The sequence below is a fragment of the Mustelus asterias genome, chromosome 6 (assembly GCF_964213995.1).
Source record: "Mustelus asterias chromosome 6, sMusAst1.hap1.1, whole genome shotgun sequence".
NCBI classification, from domain to species: Eukaryota; Metazoa; Chordata; class Chondrichthyes; order Carcharhiniformes; family Triakidae; genus Mustelus; species Mustelus asterias.
Window position 1 is genome coordinate 45,477,285 of NC_135806.1, and position 23,221 is coordinate 45,500,505.

General features: G+C 40.7%; 1 protein-coding gene across 3 annotated transcripts in view; it reads right to left on the reverse strand.

Annotated features, from left to right (window-relative positions):
- Positions 1–1,808: 1,808 nt before the first annotated feature.
- Positions 1,809–23,221, reverse strand: part of mllt3 (MLLT3 super elongation complex subunit) — a 131,358-nt gene continuing 109,945 nt past the window's right edge. For 2 of the 3 annotated variants that reach the window (XM_078214279.1, XM_078214278.1), the window contains 2 exons: positions 11,640–11,711; positions 1,809–4,211 (listed from right to left, as the gene is read on the reverse strand). In XM_078214279.1, the coding sequence (XP_078070405.1) occupies positions 11,672–11,711 (40 nt within the window). In that variant the 3' untranslated portion in view covers positions 1,809–4,211; positions 11,640–11,671. Of the gene's footprint in view, positions 4,212–11,639; positions 11,712–19,206; positions 19,276–23,221 lie in introns of all 3 variants that reach the window. The other variant, XM_078214277.1, reaches the window with a different exon arrangement.

Sequence of the window (23,221 nt, forward strand, 5' to 3'; positions counted from 1 at the left end):
AAATTCAATTAAAGGCAATTGCAATGGTGAGGATAAAGTTGGCTACAGTGAGCTTGGAAAATAGCTTAAAAAGGAAAAGCAGTAGATTAGCAGACATTTAAGGAAATATTTCATAAGTCCCAACAAATATATTTTCAATTAAGACACACTTGGCATGCAGAATGCAGCATCTGTGGGTAACTAAGGAAGTTATGACATCAAATTGAAAGAAGTCATACGATGGGCCAACACATCTCCGCACCAAAAACAGGGATTTTTTTTTCGCAGTCTTCCTTTGCTGCATTCTTAAAAAAAGTGAAATTAGTATGCGTGTATGAACTAGTAAGAAAAACAAATGGCAAGAGCTTCTGTCAGTACATAAAAAAGGAAGAGAGCAGTTCAAGGAAACAGTGGTCACTGGCATTTCCTTGTTTGCCATAATCAATTCCTCAGTCTCATCCTCCTTGATGAAATATTTTAGAAAATCAAGGGGCAAAAGGGAGAGAGGAACTTAAAACAATGATCACTAGAGAAAAAATTACTGGGAAAACCAATGAGACTAAAGGTCTGTGGCCATATCTTGTATTAAGGAAAATCAGGTGTGCAGTATTACCTAATACTGAACTGCAAAAAGGATGGTGTGAGCATGTACATAGAAAACTAAATGGGCTTTGATTTCACATTAGATGGCTCATTCCATCTCATAAATGCTCCCTGCTGCTAATGTGTGCTGGTCGTTTCCACAAAACAGAAATGAGTCATCAGTCAACATGTTGCTGAAAATTGATATCAATTTTATACTGTGGCAATTGCACAGACACCGTTCCCCAATAATTCGAAGCATAACAGTATTTATGGCTGTAAACATTCCCCAAACGTAGGGGAAGTTGAAGGGGCAGAGTTATGTTTGGGGGTAAAGTTCGTCCAGATCATTAAAGATAAAATGGGCACTGTTGACTTCGATGAACGAACAACCCATCTGCAGGTAGAATCTAAATAGTAATTCAAATACAAGTGCTCATATAAGCTGCCATTTACTCGTGCTGTTGGACTGAGTCATAAACTTAAACTATTTTACAAGAAGAATTTCAGAGTCTAATGGAATGCTGTTTGCATTGCACAAATGTGGCTTTGAAGATCTGCCCAATTTCAGAAGCTGCAGTTGAAATAGCTTTGTCTGTTGGATTAATTGGTAGGAATCCAGTAATTCTTTCTACAACCAAATACAACTGAAGTACTAGTGCCACATGACTAAGGAAGGCTCTAACTTGTAATTCAGGGTTGCAATCCATTACAGCGACTTGAATGGCTGTTGTTGCAGAGCTACCATAAGGAAACTATTTGCAGATGTAAAAAACATACTTTGGCACGATCACTGTAAAATTGTTTGACATCTCTTCCTCAGTATGCCAGCATCTATAGTATCCACAGCTGGCAAGATATAAAATGAGATCCAGAAAATAACAGAGTACTGGATCTGCTGAGGGTCACAACATGAGCTATCAGGCCTCTTAACCATTCAGTATCATTAATTCAACCTGGCAATGACACGGTTTTCACTCACGATCACAGTATCTAAATTGCATGCAATTACGAAAGGTTTCCAAATTTGCCATATTGTGGATGCTGCTTCATGAATGTAGAATGGAAAAAGTGTTGGATGCTGCACATTAAAAATTAATTTAATATTTGAAAATAAAATGTATGCAGCCATTTTAAGGGAAAATGTCACAATTTAAATAGCCCCAAGACATGACTGCCATGTCATTGAAACAAAAATGCCACAGAAGAAACACTACTGTAAGAATATTAGAAAAGTACACGCGTTAATTATTTAAAAAAAGGATTTATTTTGTTCTCGAATACAAAAGGTTGATGGAAAAGCTAATGCAAAAAGAATGTTTTAGGAGTGTGACACTTGTTCGAATTAAATATTGTGGCAAACTCAACATTGCAGCAAATTCTCCTTGGGATTAAAGCTCATACTTTATATACATGGTTATTTGCAAAAAAATTAGATTGGTGTCCCACGTTTACACAGTACAATAGATGGTTATATATTGATTCACTTCCATCTTTATTTTATTACAAAATAACATTTTCTGTTTTAAACCATAAATTTCCACTTCTGTGTATTTTTCCTTCGAAGTAGCACAATCTAATCTTTATTTCCTAATTCTTGGCGAGTGTACAATCCTGCGAAAATACCAACAGCTTTCACTGTAATGCTTTTTTGAACATCTTATTGTATGAAATATATGCAAATGAAGAATGACTAGATGAATATTACCAGGCAGGTTCTCTTTCAAATTTAATAAAATATTTTTTGAAAGTTTTGAGTTGTACCACAAAATTTAGCCACAACAATCAAAATGGATCAAGCAACTACATTAAATTAAAGGGACTCAAAGTACCAAGTTAAACTTCTGAAGACCGCTGGAGTATATTTTCTTAAAATGAACAGTCTTGGTTTCACCACTGACACGACAAATCAAAGAGTAGTGGCAGTTGAAAACACGCACTGAACATCACATATATGAAATGAAACAAGTCTTCTTTTGCCCGCTTTTTAAAAAAAAAAGTCTGATATGAATTGCACATTAAAAGTATACTAACAAGGTAACATTTCAAGTAATGGACACAATGACTTATCTGAACCTCGTTATCATTGGAAAGTACACTTGTTCTGCTGGAAGCAGTTTCAGAACCTTCAGTAATAAAAAAAGTATTAAAATTCATCCCATCTTTGGACTGAAAGTAATTGTTGAGATCTCCTGAAAAAGACGCCATTGAAACATGGTTTTTCCTGCAACATACTTGCTAAAGAAAGATCTATTTTTAAGAAATATAACTTTACTATCCAAAGGATGGACTGCTAAGCGCACACATTTTACCAAATGGCAAAGGTGGCAAAAACTGATTTGGCAGTGAAGGGAGTATTTCAAATAAATAATTAATCCCAAATTAAGAATTTTCTACAACAAACTTACAGAAAATTGGGAACAGAATATTTTAGACAATCCCACTTTAAAAAAAAAACACAATTTAAATACGTTTGATATGCCAAAAGCTTTAAACTATGATCAACCAGCCTGGTTTATACCAGCTTTTCTCTGTACTTCTTCCGTGAGTTCTGAGTCTTCAGGTGTATTTACCCTTCACTTAGTCTGTAGAGCTAAATAACAGGAGGGTTATATCAGGAAACCAAATAAGAACACAAGAATCTGAAGGAAGGCCTATGTCAACAAAAGATTTGTGATGCAACTGTGTTTGCAGGTAATTAGCATTGCATTTTAAAAAAAATAAAGCTGTAGGGTACTTTAAAAGGGTAAGGAAAATTACACCACAAATCCTTTATTCCCTATAAAAGGTCTGAATCAAATCCGGAAGAAATAAAAAAAAAATCTCTGCTTAATAGCATGATTGTGCAGACAATATTTCTCCCAGTAGAAGTACAGATCTGATCATTTGTATTGATTGATCACTGATTAAAACATATCAAAGCTGGTAATAGATTTTAAAGCACTACAGTTCAATTACTAAGGCTAGAACATTGTGTAGTTACATAGTGTCCCTAGGATCGCAGCTAGTTTACAAAAGGAAATCAAAAAACTGGAGATGAATACACCAGGCATCTGGTGATCAATTCCTACTGCATTTGTAAGCCTTGGTCTTAAATGTGACCAGAGTGCTCAATGTCTGGTAGTGTTCCAAAGATCCAAGATATTTTTCATGAATGGACTTGTTCAATAAATAGATAGATCAGTTACATACTAAGGCAGTGTTGCACATGCATCATTCGCCATGTGGATGTGGACACCACAAAGATACACATTACCACAGAGATTCATAAAGAGCAAATATCCAGGGGACGGGAGGTAAAGGAGGAGATGAACCTCACAGGTCCAACACTTCCAGAACATTCCTCAGGCTGATACGGATCTGTTGAATCTCTCGGCATTTTCCCCCAGCAACACGTTCAGGGGAGAGAAGCGTGACTGGCTGGAAAAAAGCTGCAGTAAGTAGCTCTACAGGGCTGGTTGTATCGGTTGCATCGCTAAAAGTTCAACTCTCCAGCTCGTAGCTGGGGATCAGTGTCCTCATGACGTTCCTGAAGTCTCCAGATAACTCTGTAGTTTTCGGACTGTGGTTTTATCCAGTGAGCAAAGGTCAAAGTCAAATGTTGTGTTTGTGATGTGAAAATGTCCAGTTTCTTCTATTAGGTTAACAATCTGAAGACAGATAAGCAACAAATTAGCTGTCAATGATATGTATTATTTAATTATGATACAGCTGCAAATGTTGGCTTCAATCAAGAAACCTTTTGTATCAAATGGTACATTAGCATGTAGACAATATTAAAAACTGCTTCTCTGCTCCCTCTTAGCCACAACCAGAGGCCAACCTATCCCCAATATATACCAAAATCTGCTCTTCTCATTTTTTCTCATGTATTTAAGCATTTTTTCTTCAGCTGTATTTTTGCTCTCTGCACCCCAACCCCCCGCTCCAAATCCTTCAGCATCCATCTTGTCCAAACACTCATTTGTCTTGACGTAGTGCTGCTCATCCAAGTTATCAAGACAGGATTGATATGAACCCCTTGCTTCACTATTGCCAACTTTAAAAAAAAAAATTCAGATGTGAACAAAAAGTACATATAGCTAGAAAATAGAGACAAAAAGTTCTAGAGAATCACTACTTTTCTTCAAGAATTTTGTTTGTCTTAAAGACATCTGGATGTCAATCTACCATATTTGTATTGTGGGGCAGACACCACAACATCTCTACAACACTATATACCATGCAGTTTATAAGTCAATTTCTTTCTCCCCATTCGATCTTTCCTGAAATAGAAACCTTTTTTGAAAACTCTCAGAAAACAGAATCTCAATTGTAAAAAGATTCAATCCTTGACTTGGGATCCATTACATTTCCAATTCAATTAGATGGTTCTCATACAAGGAAATGAATCCAAATTCTTCTGTTTCAGAGCAGATCTAGGTGTGTTGTTATTTATTCAAGGGATTAAAATCTGCAACAGTATATAAAGCCTCGCAGTGCTGACTAAATTAGAAAGGATGGGGAAAATGTTTCACAGATTCTTAAATCAGTATTTATTGCTTAGAGTCCCTTGAAATTTAAATCTAAACTTGCATTAAATTAAATCTACTCAAAATGATATTTAATACAATGCTACTGTTCACATTCAACCCGCTCTGAATCAAGATCTAATGACTCAAGTTGAAAGCAACTAGCCATAAACTGACTACATAGAAGTTACAACCAAAACTGGCTTGACACAAGCCTCCTCTCACAATGTATTTCATCTCTCCCCAACATATCCTTCCGTTCCTTTCTTCTTCATGTACTTATCAAGCTTCCCACTAAAACCTTTGGCACTATTTGTCACAACTAATTCAGGTAGTAGCAATTTCCACCACTGCAGAAGGCAATACTTTAGGGTCTTCACAATTTTGAAGCCTTAGGATACAAGGGCTAACTTTATAAATGCACAGCCTCAGTGGGGAGCCTAGCTTTAACAGTTTATCAGGCAATCACAGGCATGATTACACAATTTTCTATTCAACACCATTTCCATCTTTCTAAGACTTGGTGCAGACTTAATGGACTGAATGGCCTCCTTCTGCACTTCAGGGATTCTATGATCCTATAATCAGCCCTAGAAAACATACTTTGGTAAACAGCTGTGACACCTTGGAAGGTGCCTATATTTACAACTTGTATCTTTTGGTTTATGGACTCGCTATCCAGAGCAACAAGGTTTCTAGTGGGCTGTCTGTTGGACTGTTCAATCAATACTGTTAATCATCCAGTGGATAAATGTAGCACATGTACTGGGATGTTAAAACCAAAAAAGGTTCCAGGTTCAATTTCAGTAAGGGAAATAATGAGGCTTCAGTGTCCTGAACACAATTGGAGAATGTTTCATACTATTTACAAACTGAACAAAATCGTTGCGCTCAGGATTTGTACCTTCAACAGTCCAGAAGGCATTATCTGCCACAACTTTCTCCAAATAATGAGGCAGGCCAGGTTTAGAATTCTGTTATGTGGACCAAAGTCTTTTGTGGCTACCTTCCCAGCTTTAATGGCTTCAGATTCCATCACTCACATTGTATGTATGATACAAGCACTTTACTTTTATAAGAATTGAGTATTTTGTGTCTATTTGTACAAAAGCACAACTCAAAAACAGAACAATATCCCCTTGTAATCTGGATTTGATAATAGTGTCTTTTCAAACTCGAACGGTTGGCAAGTTACCAACAGGAAACAAGGTTCCATTCAATTGCTGAGAAGTTTTATTTCATGGTCAGGTGAACATAGAAAGCAACAGTTACAATCAGATTCACTTAGTTTAAATTGGTAAAACTGATCTTGATCTAATGTAGGAACTTTAGCATGGGTGATATTGCTACTGAACTAGTAATCCAGAGGTCTGAACTAGTAATCCAGACACAATATCCTATCATGGCAACTGGAGGAATTCAAAATCAATTGATTAGTAATGCTGGAATAAAAAGCTAGTCTTAATAATGATAAAGTAATGGGATTGTTGCAAAAATCCATTGGGCTCATTCAGAGAAGGAAATCTGCCTTCCTTACACATGACTGCAGACTCACATCAATATGTTCGACTATTAACTGCCTTCTGAAATGGCCTAGCACAGTGCTTAGTTGTACCAAAACATTTCAGCAATGTCGAAGAAGAATAAAGAAGAACCGACAACCCATCATTGATCTTGATACCAGAAATACCAAAAGACCCATCCTGCCCAGTCAGCTCCACAAAATCCCAATCAATAACATTTGGGGACTGGTACCAAAATTATGAAAGATGTCGCATAGGACAAGTCAAGCGCTAACCTAACCTATCATACTCAAATTATACAGAAAACCATTGTCCCACAATCAATGGATCAAAGCTCTGCAGTCCTGCCACATTCAATCAAGAATGGTGGCAGACAATTAAACAACTAACTGTAGGAGAAGGTTCCACAAACATTCCAATTTTTAATCATGGCAGAACTCAGAAGTTAGTGTAATAGACGAGGCTGAAGTATTTACACAATATTTAGTTAGAAGTGCTAAGTGGAAGAGCCATCTTGGCCTCCTCTTGAGGTCCCCAACACAGATGCCAGTCTTCAGCCAATTCAATTCACTCCACGTGTCAAGAAATAGCTGAACACACTGGATATGAACCTGCCAAATCCAGGCTAATGCTGAAGACAAAAACAAAACACTGCAGATGCATAAGAACAGAAGATGTTGGAAATACTCAGATTTGGCAGCATCCATGGAGAAATAGAAGTGTTAATGTTTCAGGCCATGAGCTTTTATCTGAACCTGACATTCAACATGAGGATCTGTCATTAGCAGTAACCAGGCTTACACTCTGGAACTAGCTGTGCTCTTAGCCAAGCTGTTCCAGTACATCTACAACACTGGCATCTACCTGAAAGCAGAAAATTGCTCAGCTATGTCCTGTCCTCAAAAAGCAGGACAAATTCAATCTGGCAAATCACCACCCCACTGTCCACCCTCAAATCAAAGTGACAAAAGTTGTCATTGACAGTGCTTGCAAATGACCCACTCATCAATTCTGAGTTTGGGTTCCGCCAGGGCCACTTGGTTCCAGACCTCATTACAGCCTTGGTTCAAACATGGACAAAGGAGCTTAATTATAGGGGTGATGTGGAAGTCACTGCCCTTGACATCAAGGCAGCATTTGACCCAGTGTGACATTTGGGAGTCCCACAAAACTGAGACCAATGAGAGTCAGGAGGAACATTCTTCACTGGTTGGACTCTCATGGAGCACCAAGGAAGATGGTTATGGTTGCTGGAGGCCAATTACCTCAGTCCTAGCACATGCCTGCAGGACTACCTTATGATAATATTCTACGTTCAACCATTCTCAACTGCCGCATCAATTGCCTTCCCTCCATAAGCTCAGAAATTGGGTTGTTCGCTGAGTATTACAGTGTTCAGTACCATTTGTAACTTCTCAAATACCGAAGTCTGGGCAACATTCAGGCTTGGGCTGATAAGTGGCAATTAACATTTGCACCGAGTGGCGGCCTCCAAGAGAGAATCTAACCACCTGCTCTTGATGTTCAATGATATTACCATCAAAATCCCTCGCCAACATCAGAGGGTTACTACTGACCAGAAATTTAACTGGATTAGTAATACAAATATTATGCCGACAGGAGCAGGTCAAATACTGGGAGTTCTATGGAGAGTGACTTAATATGGACATGCCGGCGTTGGACTGGGGCAAATACAGTAACAAGTCTCACAACACCAGGTTAAAGTCCAACAGGTTTATTTGGTAGCAAAAGCCACAAGCTTTCGGAGCACTGCCCCTTCATCAGGTGAGTGGGAGTTGTGTTCATAAACAGGGGCATATATAGACACAAACTCAATTTACAAGATAATAGTTGGAATGCGAGTCTTTACAGGTAATCAAGTCTTAAAGGTACAGACAATGAATGGAGAGATGGTTAAACACAGGCTAAAGAGATGTGTATTGTCTCCAGCCAAGACAGTTAGTGAGATTTTGCAAGCCCAGGCAAGTCGTGAAGGTTACAGATAGTGTGACATGAACCCAAGATCCCGGTTGAGGCCATCCTCATGTGTGCAGAAGTTGGCTATCAGTCTCTTCTCAGCGATTCTGTGTTGTCGTGTGTCATGAAGGCTGCCTTGGTGAATGCTTACCCGAAGATCAGAGGCTGAATGCCCGTGACTGTAGTGTTCCCCAACAGGAAGAGAACAGTCTTGCCTGGTGATTGTCGAGCGGTGTTCATTCATCAGTTGTCGTAGCGTTTGCACAGTCTCCCCAATGTACCAAGCCTCGGGACATCCTTTCCTGCAGCGTATCAGGTAGACAACGTTGGCCGAGTTGCAAGAGTATGTACTGTGTACCTGGTGGATCGTGTTCTCACGTGAGATGATGGTATCCGTGTCGATAATCTGGCACGTCTTGCAGAGGTTGCGTGGTGTCGTGATCACTATTCTCCTGAAGGCTGGGTAGTTTGCTGCGGAGAACGGTCTGTTTGAGGTTGTGCGGTTGTTTGAAGGCAAGTGGGGGTGTGGGGATGGTCTTGGCGAGATGTTCATCTTCATCGATGACTTACCCAGTGACTCCCCAAAGCCTATCCACCATCTACAAGACGCATCAGGCATGTGACTGAGTACTCTATACTCACTTGGATGAGTGCAGCTCCAAAAACACTGAAAACACCATCCAGGACAAAGCAGCTTATATGATTGGCACCCCATCCACCACCTTAAACATTTGCTTCCACCACTGCACACAGTAGCAGTGTGCATCATCTACAAGTTGTCTTGCAGCAACATGCCAAGCCTCCCTCGACAGCATCTTCTCTACCACCTAGAACAACATGGGCAGCAGATGCATGGAAACACCATGTCTGCAAGTTCCCTTGCAAGCCCCACATACCATCTTGAGCTGGATGTCCAAAGATGTGCGGGTTAGGTTGATTGGCCATGCTAAAAATTTCCCTTTAGTGTCCTGAAATGCGTAGATTAGAGGGATTAGTGGGTAAATATGGAGGGATATGGAGGTAGGGCCTGGGTAGGATTATGGTCGGTGCAGACTCGATGGGCCAAATGGCCTCTTTCTGCACTGTAGGGTTTCTATGATTCTGGAAAAGTGTTGCTGGGTCAAAATCCTGGAACTTGCTCCCTAACAGCACTATGGGTGTTCACGCACCAGATGAACAACAGTGCTTCAAGAAGATTGTTCCCTATTGCCTTCCCATTGGCACTCAGGTATGAGCAATAAATGCTGGGCTTGCCAGCAACACTTTCATTTGGCAAAAGAAGCAATGCTGACATGAAGAAAACCTTTTTTAAAAAAATGTAGTAAGAGGTGTGGATCTGGATCAGACAGCCGGAAGCAGATTTAATCATGGCATTCAGAAGAGAGCTAGATCACTATCTGAAAAAGGAAGGATTTGCAGGGCTGCAGGAAAAAAGGGGGGGGGACTGGCACGAGATGATTTGCTCTTGCAAGGAACTAGAACACAATGGGCTAAATAGCCTCCTTCTGTGCAGTGACCTGTTATTTTAATGGTTCCTCTCACACCATGAAAACAAATTTCTGAAAGTCTCAACATGAGGGCACCCATACACAGTGGTGTATGTCTTTTTTGGGAAACTCTGATGAGGTGACATCTTGTATTTGCAGTCAACTCAGTCAGTGCCATATATTCGCATTAATATATTTTCACAAATTTCTGCAACCTCCCCTCTTCAACTTGTGGAGATCCATTTTGTTTTAAAGCCCAACACTCTCAAGCAACTTTTTTCTTAAATTTTTCCTGTGGGCAAGTAGGCAAAAAAATCATCAAGTTCAGCATATTCTTCAAGTGGCAGAGTCGATGAGTTTTGCAATTTTGCTTCTAAACATGATTCTTCACCGTCAACTTTTTATTGGTAGGCAGGAGAGAGAGTAGTTGGGAATCAAACATATTTCAGACACCCGAGATGACAACAAGGACAATTGTGTTGACTTCTCTTGTATCATGCCAATCTGGTCCGTTGGGAGGTCATTGAAGAATTTTGGGGTAGATAGTCACCGTTTTTAGCATAACTGAAATCTCAATGCCCTGTAACAATAAAATGATGCCCATCCAAAACCCTTCACTTTTTTGGGGGTCAATGATAGGTTATTTCCTCAGAACCTGTACATAAGGGATGAGATATTTGATACAGACTTAAAATCCAACATTGACTTTAGGCAAAAAGTCAGACTCCGTGGCTCTTTCCTGATGTTTTGTAGCCGCTTTCCCCTTGTGGAAAGGAGGATGACGACTTGTGGACGAGTAAGTTTCTTGAACTTGGCTACAAAGAGAGTCACAATTGTAAACAGCTTAAGTGCAATCAACTGTTCACTGGTTTGGGGATTCCTATTGTTAACCTTTGTGCTTGCATGTCTACAGCCATGATTCAGGTGAAAGCATCAGTAAAAGTTGCAATTCCATTGGTACAAATTTTGGTGCGAAAACCAGGAAAGCCACTGTTGTTGTTAGCATATCTTCACATCCTCACTTTTTTTTTTAAACACTCTGGGGAACACTGATGGAAAGATTTCCGAGCTGATTATCAGCCCGTTGGACAGCATTGAATGCCCCTGCCGTGGCCAAGTCCTGGTGTTGAACTCAAACCCAGAGCTTCTGGTCGAGCGGTAGGGGCACTATCACTGCGCCACAAGGCCTCCAGCAAACCACTAATAAAATATCAAGGCAAAATCAGTTGCTGGAATAAAATAATTAGGAAATTGCTGCTTGATAATAAGACTTGGTATCGTACTGAAGAAAATGCCTCCTCTTTTATCGCCTGCTGCTGCATTCCATTTAGAGAAGTAATACAAGAGGAACATTGATATAACACAAGAGCAGAAAGAAACCACAAGACTAGAAAAGGAAAGGCAGGTTGAGAGAAACAAGATTCGAGACATAGCTGTTCTTTTATTATGTTCCCTCACTCCAAGCTGGAACTTCAAGGATGCAAAAGGTGAAGAATTTTTACAATCAAGAATATTTAAATGTGACATAATGCAAAATGAAGTTTACATCAGTCAAAACCTTGACGAAAAAGTATTCTTACCTGTTGTAGTATGTGCCTTTCGCGAAGTGTCATTAGCCTTCTATGAAGTTCAACCAACTCATCCAGATATGCCTAAAGACAGATGACCATATGCAAAATTACTATTGTGATGCCTTATGAAATGTCTATCCCAACTTAAATATAAAATGTTGCTCAGGTATCTTGAAAACACTGTCTCGCATGCCAGTTATACTCGAGAGATTAACATTTAGTGAAATATCACATTTGGTATTCAAAAAAGTGTTTTACATTATACTGTAATATAATTGATGGCCATCATTTTGTGAACTGTGCATATGAAACCTGATTAGAGTCATAGAGGTTTACAGCATGGAAACAGGCCCTTCGGCCCAACTTGTCCATGCTGCCCCCTTTTTAAACCCCTTCACATTTTAATGCGTGGACTTAATTTTTACAGAAAAAAATCGGAAGTCAATATATTGCTCAACGTATTTCTGAAGATACACACTCGTTCACAAATTTACAGACTAACTGATAATTTGCAAGATTTAAAACAGAAGTCTTGTAGTAAATTGTCCTGAAGGAAACAAATGCATGATTGGTGCAGGACAGAATGGGTACAAAAATTATTCAAGAAATTGTTTAAAATTAACTGTTGATATGAAAACAACAGATATAAAGATACTTATTCCCATAAATAAATCATCAATTTCAGTTCGTATAGCTTGGCATGTGCAAGCTTCAAGATTAATGTTTCCTTTGGTAGATTATGGGTCAATGTCAAATTGGAATAATATGATTTTAAAGAACAATCGTCACATTGCAGTCTTCATTTTTTCCCCTTTGGTATGCAGCTACGTAATTTATATTTAGTAGAAAAGCTCGTCAAATCTAGGATTTTATGATTCTGTAATCTCCCAACTATTCCGTTGCAGAGGTTATAAACATATGAAAGATAAACATTTAAGACATTTTTAAAATTCAATTTTTCCCATAAATACATGGTGTTTTTTTTATATTGGTGAATCAACAAAAATGATCATCTCTCTGATAAACAGATCTTTTCTATAAACAGAATCCTCCATTGCTTTGCACCAAAATCAGTCCAGCACAATGCATGTTGATGCCATGCTGAAATTCACGTTAATTTGCTAGATCCGCTTTTCAGCGCAAAAATCCCTGAGAATATGTTATTTCCTCCTCTTCTAACCATTTTAAATGCTGACTCAAGCTGCATCATGTCTGCTTCATTTTCCAGAAGGGGCTGGAAGCAATGCAATTACTTGGTTCAGCTTCACGGTGGCTCACACAGAATCTCAAGAGTCATGTTCATCACCCAAGCAATGCAAGTCCCTATCTTGATTTCTTGAGGAATAGCAATGTTATGATTCCTAACAAATTGATTCATTGAAGAAATTAGTAATCAGAGTGGATAGTGCGAAATTTTGACTCAATGAACTTTGACTTCAGAGTACCACAGGAAACAATTGGTATTTGGGAAAAACAAAGAAACTGGCTTAAGGGTAGAAATGATGAATGCAATGTCTCAAGGATCTGTGCTGGGACTGTGACCATCTAGAATTTACATCACTTTGGGAGCAAAAATTCGGCGGCAGATTACTACCTGAATGGCTGTAAATTGGGAGAGGGGAACGTGCAGCGGGACCTGGGTGTCTTTGTGCACCAGTTGCTGAAGGTAAGCATGCAGGTACAGCAGGCAGTAAAGGCAGCAAATGGTATGTTGGCCTTCATTGCAAGAGGTTGAGTACAGAGCAGGGATGTGTTGTTGCAATTATGATGTGGAGATGCCGCCGTTGGACTGGGGTAAACACAGTAAGAAGCTGGTGGTGTTGTTGCAATTATACAGGGTCTTGATGAGGTCACACCTAGAATAGTATGTGCAGTTTTGGTCTCCTTTTCTGAGGAAGGCTGTTCTTGCTCTCGAAGGAGTGCAGCGAATGTTTATCAGGCTGACTCCAGGGATGGCGGGATTGATGTACGAGGAGATTGACTAGGTTGAGGTTGTTTTCGCTGGAGTTCAGATGAATGAGGGGGGTTCTCATAGAAACTTACAAAATTCTAACAGGATTAGACAGTAGATGCAGGGAGGATATTTCCAATGGTGGGGGAGTCCAGGACGAGGGGTCACAGTCTGAGGATTTGGGGTAGACCATTTAGGATGGAGGTGAGGAGACATTTCTTCACCCAAAGAGTGGTGAGCCTGTGGAAGTAGTTGATGCCAAAACATTGAATGTATTCAACAGGCTGCTAGATATAGCACTTAGGGCGAATAGAATCAAACGTTATGGGGAGAAAGCAGGATTAGGCTATTGAGTTGGATGATCAGCCATGATCGTAATGAACGGCGGAGCAGGCTCGAAGGGCCAAATGGCCTCCTCCTGCTCCTATGTTTCTATCAGATTACTTGGATTCAGAAACAACATGTCAAATAATCAGATGATAAAATCCAGAAGGGAATTGAAATCCAAAGAGACCACTCAGGAATTTCAGAATGATTTGGACAAGTGGGCAGAACAAGACAGACAAAGCTTAAAGCATACATCTGTAAAGTTCTCTGCAGAAGAAAAAAATCATCAATATGGTGAGCACTCTATTGGAATAACTAAGAACGAAGCAGATAATGGCATAGAAATCAGGATAGCTTCAACAGTAAATATGTTCAACTAATTCCAGGCAGCACTCAAAACAGCCAATATGGTTTTTAAACTACATTACCAAAGAGTAACCAATTCCGAAAGAGGAAGTGATCATACTGTACAGAGCTCTGGTCAGGTTGCACCTTGAAAACTGCACATGGTTCTGATCAAGGTGAAGTGCAAAAAAGAGACAAGGGAATGATCCCGTGTTGGTTCACCAACCTCCTAGTTCATATAAATATAATTTCTCCACTCAGTCCAGGAATACATTTATTTGATACAGTAACCTTAAGTACAATTACCAACTGAAACAACCAACCAGCTGGACTGTTATAAAGCTATAATATGGTTGTCCTCCAAAATAGTAAACATTGAAGAATGTGCCAACTGTATCTCAAGAAAAATGTAACTCAAGTTAACTGGCTGGGTAGTATCGTGAATCAAGTGCATGGTACTTTGACCTCTGGAACCCAGGTTCAAATGAAGCCTAGCCACTTGCAACAGGCGTATAAAGTGGATTTCTACAGTGACTCAACAAACATTAAGCATGGCTTTGTTTTTCTTGAAAAACATTTAAAAAATTCAACAACTGGGCAAGATCAGAATGGTCAAGAAATGACAAGGTTAAATGATACAACTTTCTGCTCATGTAGACTGACCTTAGCATATAACAGTGGGCGGAGTGGATAAGCATGTACAAATCCAGTTAAATTGCACTCTAAATATAATTTTCCTATTAGGGCTGCTGATTGCAACAGTTGTTAAAACAGTATTGAAAAAGTGTATTTTCTATGGCTGAACATGTAAAAAAACCTCAATATATTTCATTAATGCAGATGATATTATTGAATAATTAAAGTGAATTTGTATAATTTCTAAACTTTTTGAAACTGAGATCAACAGATATTAGATAGTTAGTGGGAACGGAATTAGCATTAGAATTGCTCTACATTTTTGCGCTGTTCTGTGTCAACTCTCTAGCCTCTTTTCCCAAATAAAGGTGAACGCACAGTATCCAAAGGTTTAGATTGTGAAGATCGTAAAAGTTAATTCCATCTACTTTAAAGCACAAAAAAAATATTTTCCAGAATATGAAACAGAACTAGACAATGCCTGTATCTCAAGCATCACCTTCAGCGGTTGCACCTGTGGAGGCCACTGCAGCTCACCCCTAGTGAGAATGGAAAAAGACCACCTTTTGAAATCAAACTTATGATGGATCACAGGGAAGGTGCAAAAGAAAATAAAAGAAAATCCCACGGAAATGAGAAACTCCAAAAACTCCATAAGTCTGCCATACTCTAATATCATATCCTTGAGCCACAATCTGAGATAAAGGACCTACAACCAATATTATTTAGCTATGGAGGAGACAGACACACAATGGTTTGGCTGCTCTCCTATATACCAGCAAAGACCTTCTGGAGCCCAAATCAGAGCAGAGCAGAGATTAAACCAGCACAGACATGCGGATAAGAAATTCTGAACAGCTGGACCAAAGAAGAAAATCCTTTAGATTTGATAATCCCAGTAGGAAAGTATCAATTGTGGAAGGTTCAGAGACTACTTTGTGTGATCAAACACGAACATCCCAAAATTCTGAGTCAAGAGGCTCCCTGATTCCATGCTAGCATCTTGAATGATGCTTTTTGCCCATGTACGATTAGAACCTTGGTTCTATCAGGCGAATGAGGCTGAGGGAGTTCTTCCACAAACCCCAAGAGGCCAACAACGAACACAATGAGACAGCCAATGAACCGGAACAGCCGACAGAGAGATCCGCAGTGCATCCGAAGAGGAAAGAGTCGAATTGGACTCCTCCGGAAGGCCGCTGCCCTCGACTTAACATGTATGCCCAAGCCATCAGGAGGTGCGTCAACACCAAATTCATCAGCCGCACTCACAAGACAGCCCCGAACATCACCCAAGCACAACGTAACGCCATCCACGCTCTCAAGACCAACCGCAACATTGTCATCAAACCAGCAGACAAAGGAGGGGCCATCGTCATACTGAACAGAACGGATTACTGCAAAGAAGTGTACCGACAACTCAACAACGAGGAACACTACAGACAGTTACCTGCAGATCCGACCAAAGAACACACCCGTCAACTCAACACTCTGATCAAGACCTTTGATCCGGACCTTCAGAACACCCTCCGTGCTCTCATCCCACGTACTCCCCACGTTGGAGATCTCTACTGCCTCCCGAAGATACACAAGGCAAACACACCCGGCCGTCCCATCGTATCGGGCAATGGGACCCTGTGCGAGAACCTCTCCGGCTATGTAGAGGGCATCCTGAAACCCATTGTACAAAGAACCCCCAGCTTTTGTCGCGACACGACGGACTTCCTACAGAAACTCGGCACACATGGAGCAGTTGAACCAGGAGCGCTCCTCGTCACAATGGATGTCTCGGCACTCTACACCAGCATCCCCCATGACGATGGCATTGCTGCAACGGCCTCAGTGCTCACCGCCAACAACTGCCAGTTTCCAGATGCAATTTTACATCTCATCCGCTTCATCCTGGACCACAATATCTTCACCTTCAACAACCAGTTCTTCATCCAGACACACGGAACAGCCATGGGGACCAAATTCGCACCTCAATATGCCAACATCTTCATGCACAGGTTCGAACAAGACTTCTTCACCGCACGGGACCTTCACGGGACCTTCAACCGATGCTATACACTAGATACATCGATGACATTTTCTTCCTTTGGACTCATGGTGAACAATCACTGAAACAACTACATGATATCAACAAGTTCCATCCCACCATCAGACTCACCATGGACTACTCTTGGACACACGCATCTCCATTAAGGACGGTCACCTCAGCACCTCACTGTACCGCAAGCCCACGGATAACCTCAGATGCTCCACTTCTCCAGCTTCCACCCTAAACACGTTAAAGAAGCCATCCCCTACGGACAAGCCCTCCGTATACACAGGATCTGCTCGGATGAGGAGGATCGCAACAGACACCTCCAGACACTGAAAGATGCCCTCATAAGAACAGGATATGGTGCTAGACTCATTGATCAACAGTTCCAACGCGCCACAGCGAAAAACCGCACCAACCTCCTCAGAAGACAAACACGGGACACAGTGGACAGAGTACCCTTCGTTGTCCAGTACTTCCCCGGAGCGGAGAAGCTACGGCATCTCCTCCGGAGCCTTCAACATGTCATTGATGAAGACGAACATCTCGCCAAGGCCATCCCCACACCCCCACTTCTTGCCTTCAAACAACCGCACAACCTCAAACAGACCATTGTCCGCAGCAAACTACCCAGCCTTCAGGAGAACAGTGACCATGACACCACACAACCCTGCCACAGCAACCTCTGCAAGACGTGCCGGATCATTGACACAGATGCCATCATCTCACGTGAGAACACCATCCACCAGGTACACGGTATATACTCTTGCAATTCGGCCAACGTTGTCTACCTGATACGCTGCAAGAAAGGATGTCCCGAGGCATGGTACATTGGGGAAACTATGCAGACGCTGCGACAATGGATGAATGAACACCGCTCGACAATCACCAGGCAAGACTGTTCTCTTCCTGTTGGGGAGCACTTCAGCGGTCACGGGCATTCGGCCTCTGATATTCGGGTAAGCGTTCTCCAAGGCGGCCTTCGCGACACACGACATCGCAGAGTCGCTGAGCAGAAACTGATCGCCAAGTTCCGCACACACGAGGACGGCCTCAACCGGGATATTGGGTTCATGTCACACTATTTGTAACTCCCACAGTTGCGTGGACCTGCAGAGTTTCACTGGCTGTCTTGTCTGGAGACAATACACATCTTTTTAGCCTGTCTTGATGCTCTCTCCACTCACATTGTTTCGTTTCTTAAAGACTTGATTAGTTGTAAGTATTCGCATTCCAACCATTATTCATGTAAATTGAGTCTGTGTCTTTATAAGCTCTGTTTGTGAACAGAATTCCCACTCACCTGAAGAAGGGGCTAAGAGCTCCGAAAGCTTGTGTGGCTTTTGCTACCAAATAAACCTTTTGGACTTTAACCTGGTGTTGTTAAACTTCTTACTCTATCAGAATAGCCAGGACTTCATTTGAACCATTAGTGTGGGTAAAGGCACCTGCAACACCAGAAAATGTATTTCTCTGCCAGCAAATACCTTTGTTACATGGTACCAGTGAGATCTATTTCAGAAGAATACTGTTCCCTTATTCTGGGGTAGGTGTTGAAACATACACACTTCCAACTTTGCACAAGAGCCTTCTTAATACCAGCTTGAGCAGAGGTCTTTGCGCAAGAGCATGCTTGACTAGTACTACTGAGGCAGTCCTTCTGTGTTGAATGCATCAGTGGTAAACTGCAGATTTGAATTGCAAACTTAAAGCTGAAGAATTGCATAAACTCATAATTTTCAGAATTTGCTACAAGGTGACTCACTGGTATGGGCTTGTTGAGGCAAATGGTCTGTTTCTGTGTTGTAAATCCTCTTTATGTAACTAAGTCAACAGAAATAGCAAGAAACTTTAGAAAAGTCGCAACAAGGATGGCTTCTCAAGCATTAACTCTCTCATTCTGAAGGAGAGCAGTCAGTTCTATAATTTTCCATTGGCAGAACAATAGCTGCTGTCAATAGAAAGAAAGAGGAGATGTGGGTGGGGGCTAGTCCCACTCTGGAACTTCGGGGACATGAAAAAGTTTTAAACGCCTGGACCATTTCTCCCTCAGTGACTTTTCCCCACTGGGCTCAAGGTACATGGATGAAGAAGAAATAAGGCAGGACCAGTGTCCCAGTATCAGAACTTTAAAAATAAAAATGCCAGTCTTCTGTAGCTTTACTTTGAGTGGCAAATAAGAGAACAGGTGGACACACTACACTGATTGAACTTCGGGACTGTAATATGCTGCTGTATGAAAGAACTTCAAGAAAGCAAGAAACACAGCTTACCTTGTCATATTCACCATTCTTTATTTTCTCAGGTTTGCTTTGCTTTAATGGGCTTTTGACTTCTAACACCTGTTATAACAGAGGCGTAAAGACTTCAGCCAAAAATATCCTCAGTGCTATTCACTTTTGTCTGTACTCGGGTTCAGTAAAAAATGGCTATATTAGAAAGTACTGGTCTTAAGATTTCCACCCACCCTGACTTTGAGTTACAATTTTCCTATCCCAATCCTACACTCTCTTTTGAGGTTCACCATCTAAGCTATGGACTTTTCCGTATCTCTATGCTGTCAACGAGCTCCCTCTTCCCAGAAATGGAGCACTCCATTTTCTAGTTTCTTTTCCAATTGCTTCAACTACCAAGCAACATATTTTGCAGTTTCAATGCCAATTTAAGACATTGATATGATTGGGGTTCTCTGGTTTAGAATGTCATATTTAATTGCTATAGTTACAGAAGGAAGTCCCTACTTTATTATTTAACATCCAAAATTTCAGACATGGACAGAATCTTGAATTTTTCTGGAAGTATTTTCTGGGCTTCCATGACATGCTTGAATTTTATGAAAATGATGCAATGTTCTATGTATGTTGCATATCGATTTTCAGTCTTTTCTAATGAACAATTAGGAAATGCACGGTGAAGATTCAGTCTAGTAATTTATTATGAAAAAGATCATACATTATTACTTAAAATCTGTTGGTTTTCATTGTTTAATTGGAGCACTGGCTAACAGAGAACTTTAAATTCTATCTTTTTAAGATTCTGGAGGAACATCGCTTGAGCCAGAGCCAGAGTTAGATTAGCTGAAGCAGTTAAAGGCAGTTAGATCAACAGTTAGTTCTTAACTCTGCCAGCTTCAGATATGCCTTCAGAGAACTCACCATTCAACCAGCGAAAAGTACCCAATCGGACAGCGCCTACAGACAGTGGACAACTACAGAAGAACCTCCAAATCTTTTCCAAGCCACCAGATCTGGTTGTATCTAGTTTTTTTGAGTGACTAAAATTGTTTTAACTGTTTTGGTACTAAATGATCCTCATCTTTATTTGAACAGCATTTCAGTCGAACCATCCTTTAATTAAAATTGTAACTGGTTTAGTTAAAGTTCCTGGTTGGTTGAATAAAATAAGTTGTTAATTATTCACGTAAAGCCACCTTTAGGAAGGAGCACTGTGTACAGTTCTGGCCACCCTATCGTAGAAAGGATATTATTAAACTAGAAAGAGTGCAGGAAAGATTTACTAGGATGCTACCGGGACTTGATGGATTGAGATATAAGGAGAGGCTGGATAGACTGGGACTTTTTTCTCTGGAGCGTAGGAGGCTGAGGGGTGATCTTATAGAGGTCTATAAAATAATGGGGGGCACAGATCAGCTAGATAGTCAATATCTTTTCCCAAAGGTAGGGGAGTCTAAAACTAGAGGACATAGGTTTAAGGTGAGAGTGGAGAAATACAAAAGTGTCCAGAGGGGCAATTTTTTCACACACAGGGTTGTGAGTGTCTGGAACAAGCTGCCAGAGGTAGTAGTAGAGGCGGGTACAATTTTGTCTTTTAAAAAGTGTTTAGACAGTTACGTGGGTACGATAGGTATAGAGGGATATGGGCCAATGCGGGCAATTGGGACTCGCTTAGTGGTTTAAAAAAAAGGCCGGCATGGACAAGTTGGGCCGAAGGGCCTGTTTCCATGCTGTAAACCTCTATGACTATGACTATTTACTTCCTGCTCAATTGTGAAAATGTTTGCTTAAATAAATAAGGGGGGGGGGGGCGGCGGTGGATGTACTTGTGACTAGTTGCTGCTTTCTGTCCCAAAAGACAGAAGTTACCTTTGTGCCAATGCATGTGGGACACACTGGCTAACCCACTGTTAGTACCGTCGACAAATAAATGCAGATACGGCCAAACAACACCTCATCTTTTCTAAGCACCACTACCACTTTTAGAAGTCAAAGATCATTCAGATACACAAGTCCACCAGTCCAGCATTTCCTCCCTCTGGATTTCATACTAACTTTTTGGAAAAGCTTACTTTGGAAAGAAGCAAAACTGTGCTATTACCCTTGAGCTTACCACAGGCATTCAATGGAGAAATGGACATCATTTATCAGAGATACCCTCCACTAAGTATGATGTGGCGTTGCCAGCATTGGACTGGAGTAGGCACAGTAAGTTGTCTCACAACACCAGGTTAATGTCCAACAAGTTTATTTGGGAGCATGAGCTTTTGGAGCGCTGCTCCTTCATCAGCTGAGTGCTGGATTTGTGAACTCACCTGATGAAGGAGCAGCACTCCGAAAGCTCGTGCTACCAAATAAACTTGTTGGACTTTAACCTGGTGTTGTGAGACTACTTACTCCCCTAAGTACCAATTCATTTAAAACAGAAAAATCATATTCCTGCTGGACAATGTAAGCCATATTTAAAATGATTTGTAGTCAGAATCAGGTAAAAATGAATGTGGAGATGGAAAATTTGAAGTTAGACGTATGTATGTTGCAGAAATTATTATAATATTGCTCTTATAAATATGAATTAGGTCTACATGTATTCATTCAAATCATTCATCACAAGTCATAAACGATAGATTAAATATGCCGAAAATCTCTGTCCTCGTTCGCGGCTGGGATTGTCTGATGCTGCTGAAAGTGAATGGAGTTTTGGCTGAAATGTCAAAATTCTCCAATCTCAGTTGCAGTCGGGTGACACGGACAGGATTGGAGAATCCCCCCACACACAATCTCTTCAATGTGTTAAGAATACACAATAGTGGTTATAGTTGAAAACACCCACCTTCAATGCTACCTTTATTTTGCAAATAAGCCCCTTCACTAGGTACTGCATTGAATCTAAACATGCTTACGGCACAAGATGATTAAAAACAATCATTGAATCTAGGGATTATCTGTAATGTTTAATGGGCGGCACGGTAGCACAGTGGTTAGCACTGCTGCTTCACAGCTCCAGGATCCCGGGTTCGATTCCCGGCTCGGGTCACTGTCTGTGTGGAGTTTGCACATTCTCCTTGTGTCTGCGTGGGTTTCCTCCGGGTGCTCCGGTTTCCTCCCACAGTCCAAAGATGTGCGGGTTAGGTTGATTGGCCAGGTTAAAAATTGCCCCTGAAATGCGTAGGTTAGCGGGTAAATATGTGGGGGTAGGGCCTGGGTGGGATTGTGGTCGGTGCAGACTCGATGGGCCGAATGGCCTCCTTCTGCACTGTAGGGTTTCTATGGAGATATTGCCAGGATATTCACGACTTGTTTTATTTGAGCACACAAACTTTACGTTTTAAAATTGAAAATGGACTTGGATCAGCTTTTCAAAACCAAGAAGTTAACCAAGTTGAAGCTCAACTGGCCAGATTATGCGACAGGCTTAAAAATAATGTCTAATACCAAGGCCACTTGTCCTCAACTGCAATTCCTTGCAGCAACACAATTCAGACCTATAAATACAAAGTTCAGCTCTGAATTCCTACTTTTAGTGCAAAAAGATGCAACAAAATTATTTACACTTTCATATACCAAAGTTGAACATTTCCCTGGAATTTCTCAAACTGTATTGTTTGATTTTCATTATTCTTCATTTGGATTAAATGTATAAAATAGAATACTTGGCTTCCTTTCAAAATGAAGCAGAGAAAGGCGTTCAACCCTGAGAAGACAGTTTGATCGATCCAAAGGAAAAGAACTTCAGATAAAAACCACACACATGTAAAGATACTCGCAGCAAGACAGTTCTAAGGGACATGTTTGTTTAAAAAAAAGCATTGCAGAATCAAATTCGCTCAAACCAAAATCAATATGGAACTTTGGAAGATAGGAACAAGAGGAGGCCATTCAGCCCATCGAGCCTGCTCTACCATTCAATATCATGGCTGATCAGTCACTTCAATGCCTTTTACCCACACAATCCCCATAACCTTTTAAGTTATTATTAATCTAAACTTTAGACATATACAATGACTGAGCTTTCACGGCTCTGTAGGATAGAAAATTCCAAGGATTCATAACC